At 36.0% G+C, this 7883-nt stretch overlaps 1 protein-coding gene and 1 non-coding gene across 2 annotated transcripts; both read right to left on the bottom strand.

The window, feature by feature from the left end:
• Positions 1–2407: 2407 nt before the first annotated feature.
• On the bottom strand, positions 2408–2482 carry Trnaa-agc (transfer RNA alanine (anticodon AGC)). Its single transcript has one exon. It is a non-coding gene; the product is annotated as a tRNA-Ala (tRNA).
• Positions 2483–2602: 120 nt separating this feature from the next.
• LOC134209784 (uncharacterized) lies at positions 2603–4164 on the bottom strand. Its single transcript, XM_062685816.1, has 5 exons — positions 4084–4164; positions 3895–4025; positions 3699–3833; positions 3517–3639; positions 2603–2617 (listed from the first exon to the last, which is right to left on the bottom strand). Exons 1-5 carry the CDS (start codon positions 4145–4147, stop codon positions 2603–2605), a joined length of 468 nt encoding a protein of 155 aa, XP_062541800.1. The 5' UTR covers positions 4148–4164.
• Positions 4165–7883: the final 3719 nt, after the last annotated feature.

Genomic DNA, 7883 nt, shown 5'->3' with positions numbered 1-7883 from the left:
CTCCAAAGTTACACAGCTCTGCTTGGGCCCGTAAGCGAATAAGGAATTGATCAAGCTTCTCGTTGGGGTTGAATTGGAGTTGTCTGAATTTGAATCGCTCGTACCGCAGTGACATACGAGGTGAATAGTAATTATCGAGCGCCTCTATTGTTACACGATACGGATTGTCCATCACAGTACTTTCATCCATCGACACTGTTTTACCTATTTTTCGGACATCTGCACCTCCGAAACACATGAGGGCTTTATACATCTCATTATGGTCCTCAACTCCTTTCAATGAAAGATATGCTGTGAACTGATCCTTCCATTCTTCCCATCGAGAGCTTGTCGATCCATCACCGATCTCAACAAATGGCGATATGTTGAAACTCAGCTACAAAAATTGATTCATTAACGCATGAAAACACTTTTACATAAACAAATATGTATATTATTATATGTATTTAGTATTATATGTATTTAGGAATATCGACTTGTTGATTGATTTGGACTCATTTTAATAATTTCAAAAATATTTCTTGGGTATCCATGACAACAGTTTTCTGTAAAAGGTTATTATTTATCTTTTTTTTCCAAACTGAGATTATTCATGATAATCTCCGCGATTCTTTCCGCGATTCCGCTGCCATCAGAATTTGCATAATTCTGGACTCATAATGGACTGGAAGCACTGGCAGTGTTCCCTACATTTCATACTTTTATTTATTTATTTATTTTTCAGTAGACTGAGTTACCAAACTCCTATACTTATTAGAATGGACTGGAGCCACTCGTAGTGCTCCCTACATTTTCCTCAGAAATTATACTGAATTTCTGAATCATTTCATTACATGCTTTAATGGGCTGGAATTACTCGAAGCATCCCCTACATTTCAGCATTCAATACTCAAAATTTCTGGATTCCCAACTACGTTACGGAATTCTTAAATAATCTTTTTTTTTAGGATATTGTTAATAAGCAATAGAAGTCATTAAGTTGACAATCAATCAATTTCCGATTTCGTAAAAAAATAGAGATATTTATTTTATTACCTTCGACATTTTAATAATTTCTTTTTTTTCTGTATTGTAATTTGTTGCTTCAAGTTTACTTCTGTAAACTGTTACTAAGGATAACTTGAAAATTTACTCCACGCTGATCCTCACGAAAAAATTTTTCCTCCCCGGTCCGTTTCGGCTCGTCGCCACTGTAAGGATTCGCTCGTACAATTAAAAGACGTCCTTTCAGATCCGGTGCAAAAGTCAAAGTGATTTATTACGCATATAAAAGTCTACTACGATCGTCTACATATATTACAGCCTACTACACTCTGTACAGTTTTAGTATCGTTTTGTGGAAGTACATGGTTTTTCAAATGACGCTTAAAGTTATATAATTTACTAAACACTTGGAAGCATTTAGGATAACTGCACGGATATCGGTAGTTAGTAGGTGTTCGGTGTTCGGCAGCGTCGAACTGGATGCCACAGTCTTCGATGCAGCATTCGATGAGCATGGTAGAAATGTGTTCAAATATGCAGCTTAGTAATACATGCATATGTATTTGCGCAATCTATTTCGTACACATATTTTTGCACGAAAAGCCAAACTAACTTGGGGATCTTTGAAATTGGTATACCAAGAACAACAGTAAGTTTGACAAGCACATCTATGCCTCTAGCTATGTTCGGTAGGTTGTATCGCAAGTCCCTGTATGTCACCAGACAGTTTCCTGATACATTACTGTAGTCTGCTCCAAAAATGACTCCATTGCACCCTTAGTTTAGTCAAAACCTGTTCTGCGTCGTCAATTGTTTTACAAAATAAAACGGTATCGTCTTGAGCAGTCGCAATAGTAGGCTTGAAACCGGAAGATGCTTTTACGGGTGCAAGCACGGTGTTCAGCCCAAGCAGTACATCCGGTATGCGTAGATCTAATTTAAAATAGCAACTTGTAATATAAAATTGTTTGCTAGAATATATTTGATTTACCTGCGGCGAGATTAGTATCTTTAATCGTTCGAAGAATTGACTTTGCAGATGAATCTTTGGCGTGTTTGGAAAGGTAACAACCAATAGGGTCGATGATATCATTCCATTTATTTAGGCCTCCTGAAGGATTTTTGAACCCAAGTAGACGATAATCTGTATCCAGCTAAAATAGTAATTGATTTAAAATAAAATTGTATTTGTGAGTTTTAGATACGTACCAACTGATATCCATGTTCTACAAACAAATGAGGAAATGCTTGAAGTATCTTAGCGCTTTGATTTTGTTTTCTTAGATCAGCTTTCCTGGCCGCAAACGACTGTTCCCACTGCGATAGGACGGTAGGCCACGGTGAGTGTTATGAAAACTCATATGTGAATATGTACGTTATGTGGAAGATATTGATTTGGAAAATGTATTGGAGGTAACCACTTTTCCTTCGATGGGACTCGAACCCATGACCCTACAGTACGCTAGACTGGTGCTTTAACCAACTAAGCTACGAAGGACTTCCGTCGGCCTTCGCAACCTAGCGGCTACTGAACGAGGTCGAGATTCCCAAATTGGACGCATAGTCAAATCACTCGCAATCCATTTCTTAAGCCACATGTGTATTGTACACGTCCACATTAGAAGAGCGTGAGCTACCGCGTGAAAAATCTATGGGGAAAATCTGCGTAAAAACGTATATATTCCAAAATCTACGTAAAAATAGTTGAGTTAAATAAAAAAACGCGCAAGAGATGACCCAAGTGCATCTAACTAAAACACATGGAAACATCAAAGTAATTTATTATCGAATCCATTTTTAACTTTAAATTATTTAGCTCAAAATTGGATATGTGGCATAAACTCGAATAAATATAATAAATGCTAAAGCATTTGATGAGTTTGATTGCTCTACGCATGCGGTCGCGTGTACTCAGACGACTAATTACGGTGGAAGACCGACACTTGATTACAATTAGAGCAATCAAACTAAACAAATGCTTTAGAAAAGCCATGCGCAGCCAAGACATTTAACAAAAACAAAATGGTTTTCGTACGACCGAGTTGCTTATAATTTATTATAACTTATAATTTGTGTCGTAACTATATCTCAATTTATAAAACATGTCGTATCGGCATAATGTTTTAATCGGTTTCAACTGCTCAATAAATAATATTGCTTTTATAGTCATTGAGCACGATTTGCTTGTTTATAAATTAACTGCCAATTCATGCCATGAAGGATGCCTTTCCAACAGGCAGCATGCTACACGCAGATGAAATTACTCTTATTCTCTTTGTTTACTCACATTCGCAATGCGCTGAAGGTTGTCTCTCCAGCGGGCGGCATGATAAACACGGAGACAGCTATCTCTTATTCTCTCTGTTTACATTTCGTTTGACAGAACATACTCGATTGAGCTAGTACAGAACCATTCGAAATCTTGTACTGCGACTGAATGAAGTCGAAGGAAATACATAATGCCGCAATTTTTTCGAAACGAATGCAAAAACGTACGAATCGAGTGATTCGATTCGAGATGCGCAATGTCACCCCTGATTGAGTATGCTGTGTGAAAATCGAGCAATTCTCCGTTATCACTGGCGAACTTTCGGCGATAATTTCGTCCACCGACTCAGATGGGGATTCATACTTAATTATCAAGTTCGAAGATATCTAAAAAAAATCATATTACGTTCAATTTGGCTTAATGAAATGATATTACGCTTCATCACCTTATTTTTTTCCTCTGGTTCGTCTTGTATTTTCAGCGTCTCGGAACTTTCTTTTTCCGTTTGTTCTGTAACGCTAGCTGCGTCCTGCGGAGCACTGTTAGTGTCTTCAAACACGATTACAGCATTTTCTAGTCCCTAAATATGGATTTGCACTAAAGAATATTCAATATTAACATAAAAACCAGATGTTTCATACATTACGACTTCGCCAATTTGAAATTAAATCCCAAATCGTCTCGACGTCCCAATCAACATTAGTTTGTAAGAGAGCTTCTGAAATTTGCTGCTTGTCCCAACATATCAGGGCGGTTGTGTCCACACCACACTCTGAAAATAAAACTATGTGCTGAGCAGATTGATTAAAGGATGATGTCTTAATAAATACCTTCGAATTCTTTTAAAGCACTGGCCGAAATAGGAAGATCCTCCAGCAAATCGTTCGACGCCATTCTCTTCGCACACACTTTTCATACGTGCAGGGTGGCCACTCACCCGGGAATCCGGGAAAACCGGGAAAAACCCGGGAATTTGAAATCACCGGGAAAAAGCCGGGAAAACCCCGGGAATTTGATAAGCTCACCGGGATTCTTTTTTCAAATTTATATAAAATTTATAATAAATAAAATATATAATCCAAAAGTATATCTTAATTTAATAACATAGCAGATCTTATTATAATTATAAAACACTTGAATTCGAGGCTGTATATTTGAAATGAATTATGAGCATTACTCGAGAAAAGCATCTACAAACCAGAACTGATTTGCGATTTGGGCGTAACTTATTTTGTAAACAAACATTGGAATGCAAACAATGTTGTCCTACATTTGTGCAAAAAGTTCTGCTCTTTGATTTTACACCATCTAAACGATTATATATTCTTAATTCATTAAGTGCAACTAATAGAGGGATATTTGAATATTAAAAATGTCATATCAATTTGTCCATGCAAGGCAGGAGCATGCGCACTGAAAATTTATTTATTATTTTAATCCTGAAGCGAGCATTTTCTGAGAAAATAACGATATGTATCCAACAGAATAAGCTTTCCTTTATCAGAAAAAGGAATTTGTTTAAGGAGAAACAATGCAATGCTGTGATTAAGTAAATATTGATTTGATTAAATTTTTAGTAATATAATTTTATCAGAATTTCTTTAATTAGATACTTTCTTATAAGTTTTCACCAATATTTAGTCTCTTTGGATTTTGATAATGACTCATAGTAATGCTAGGTCTTCAATCGATATTTAATAAAGTTTCATCGCTTTTTTCTCAAATTCCTGCTTATTTTCAAGTGTTTGTTCAAAAAAGTCTTACGAGCTTTAAATAATTTTCTTTAATTTTATCAACAATCCTTACTGCTTTTACAATAAATATTCTGATAAAATTGCGAAGATTCCAGACTGCTTCCATATTTTCAGGAACTTTTATGAAGTCTATTCGAATTTTTGGAACTCCTTGGGAGCTTCCTGCAATTTACGCAGATTTCCAGGTACCACACTAAAGGAGGACACACTAAACTGTTCAACCTTCCTACCTTTATTTCATAATCTTTTTGAAATTAAACAATGGACAGTTCAGTTAAGAAGGTACGCCTACGAAAGATTTACCAAAGGTACTGCAAAAATAAAAGATTTACCGAGTACAGAACAGTGGAGGACCCTTTTTAGAAGATAGGTTTACTGAAAATAAAGTCTTAGCTTGCCGTTTACAGCAAAAGACTGTTAGATCGTTAGAAGGAACTTAGAGAAAACATTAGACATTCATCAATAAACCATTTTGTAATCTTTTAAATATTTTTTCCCTGTATCAACTCAACGGTTTCGTGCAATACAGGCACAACTCAAAATCTGAAAATGTTCAGAAAGAATTTAAAAAAATCTCAATAAAAAAAATCTTTCATGTTTTTGTAAATATTTCGAATTCCATGGATATTTTTGCATGTCTTGATACATCAGGATTACTTTTATGTGTTTCAATATAAAAACTTAAAAAAATCAATAAATTCGAGGTATACAATTTTTTTGAAAAATCCTCAAATTTTGATGCATTGTGAATATCGAAGTCTTTGTCAAGTGTTACTTCATACTGTTTTCTGTGCTTTGCAATCAAAATGTCAAAATGAAGTATTTTGACTTGTGCCAGTATTGCACGAAACCGTCGATATGTGCACTTTTCATTATTTTCCTGCCACATAGCTTCTAGAGTGCAATCAATATCTCAAAACCTTTCGGACTAAACAGCAGTTAGAACTTTAAAAAATTTACAGCGAGTCATGAGTCTGTTAGAATGTTAGAATTCAATGCTTATTATCAAATAACTGAATTAATAATTAAATATAATGTTGTACATTTTATATACCAAGAAACTATTCTCTTTGTTTGTTTTACATAATCAAAACCTTCTCAGGCACTTTTAAAAATTTCCGGGAAAATTTTGAAAAGCCTACCGGGAAAACCGGGAAAAACCCGGGAATTTATTTTGTCGACTAGAGTGGTCACCCTGTACGTGACACTTATGTTATTTTTCCACCAGACTCAGCTTTGAATATCATAGCAGTCACGTATGAAATTTACACTATGAGCGTAAACAGATCATAACTAGTGTAATAAAATATCATTCCAATTTTATGAGCAACATACGACAACTATGAAATTCATAAAATATAGAGATTAGGTGGGTTCATAAGATTCAGTTTATGAAAATCATGAGTACAGTATCATCAGTGTACCGTCCCGAGAGAGAGAGAATAAGAGTAAGATGTTGAGAGAATGAGGAAAGTATTGCATATGCTGATTAGACTTGGGGTATGCCGGAAAAGTCATCGCTGTGACTGAAATGAGTGCAGCACCTTGTTAATTTAAATCAAATAAAAGCTTTTTCAATCGATGTTTAGCAAGAATAGCAACAAATGTGAACCCCATTGCAGTGTTACACGGCCCACAAAATTCAGGGAGGTTGCTCTTTGTCATAAATATCAATTAAATAATGCAGTTGTACGCATGTTAGGCCGGGAATAGGTAAGAAATCTATTTGAGGTTTGATTTTATTAAAATGCAGCGCTTTGGATAAAATACATTCGGAAAACGCTGAAATTAATTCTGAAAGCGATATTGTTTGTCGTTGCTTTGCGATATTGTCTCCTGTGGAAATTCCTTGCTGAAATTCAAACCCTTTAGATAAGAGGCCCATTCAACCACCCACCACAAACACTTAATGTCGAAAGCTCTCGGCATAGCTTCGATTAACTATGTTAATCGTGAAAAATCACGTCGCACCCGTCATGCCACCGGAAGCTATTCGTTTGCTTAGGCGTCAGCTTTCTGTTCGTCAGGCAAACCATCGCATCAGGATGTGCCGTGGACGAAAGCCTGAAGAGCCACGAAAAATTGATACGTTTGGGTACTTTTCGAACATTTTTATTTGAAAACGTGCTAACAGAAATGAAATTGTAATGGATCACAATCACTGTTTTTAATCAGTGTTTGTTATTTATCAAGACACTTTTGAGAAGGCCGACAAAAAATTCCTTCTACCTTGGTTTACTGGTTATCCAAAAGGAGTGCAACGTTAGTTTCCTTCGAAGTTGAGACATCTCGGTAATGAAAACGGTTTTTCGGTTCAAGTCCGATGAATATTTGCGTTTGAAAACATCAAAAACATAAAGTTCAAAATGACCTGTAGAATTTGGCAACCTGTTTTTTGATATTCAAAACATCTGTTTCATCTTTAAGGCCCATTTTGCTTATTTTTTATATATCTCAATGAAAGGTAGGCATGACTGTTTAACTATATGTTCCAAACCGAAATTTCCACGATGGAGTGAAATACCAAAAAAAAATCAAATGAACTCTTCTTCTTTGCTATCACATTCTACTCTATCACTCACGCACATGCCGCGCCATATGCGGGAAAGCGTTAGAAAACACAAGGCCACCATCTGTGGTGTCGTTGAAGGGAGATTTAGTCAAGTCTTCCTTTGCTTACCGGTAAGATGTATGACCACAAGGCAAGACCATGCTGACGGGTGGTGGTTGGTTTCGATTTACGGTCCGGTCTACAGAGTTTTCGGACTGGAATTTTTCTCGATTTCCCTGAGCATAAAAAATGTCATCGTGTAAGCCTCGTGACAAAAAATGTAACTTGGCTTAGAGACGTCTCATTTAATAACTGTGGACACTAA

The sequence above is a fragment of the Armigeres subalbatus genome, chromosome 2, assembly GCF_024139115.2.
Source record: "Armigeres subalbatus isolate Guangzhou_Male chromosome 2, GZ_Asu_2, whole genome shotgun sequence".
In the NCBI taxonomy this organism is placed as follows: Eukaryota; Metazoa; Arthropoda; class Insecta; order Diptera; family Culicidae; genus Armigeres; species Armigeres subalbatus.
Note: the sequence above shows the minus strand (reverse complement) of the source record. Positions and strands in the feature narration are given on the sequence as shown.

Excerpts from the sequence above, each read along its gene's own strand:
- LOC134209784 (XM_062685816.1), bottom strand. The coding sequence starts at position 4,147 with ATGGCGTCGAACGATTTGCTGGAGGATCTTCCTATTTCGGCCAGTGCT. Across the intron at positions 4,026-4,083 it reads TGCTTTAAAAGAATTCGAAG|AGTGTGGTGTGGACACAACC; the intron begins GTATTTATTAAG and ends TTTTATTTTCAG. Across the intron at positions 3,640-3,698 it reads AACCAGAGGAAAAAAATAAG|ATATCTTCGAACTTGATAAT; the intron begins GTGATGAAGCGT and ends GATTTTTTTTAG.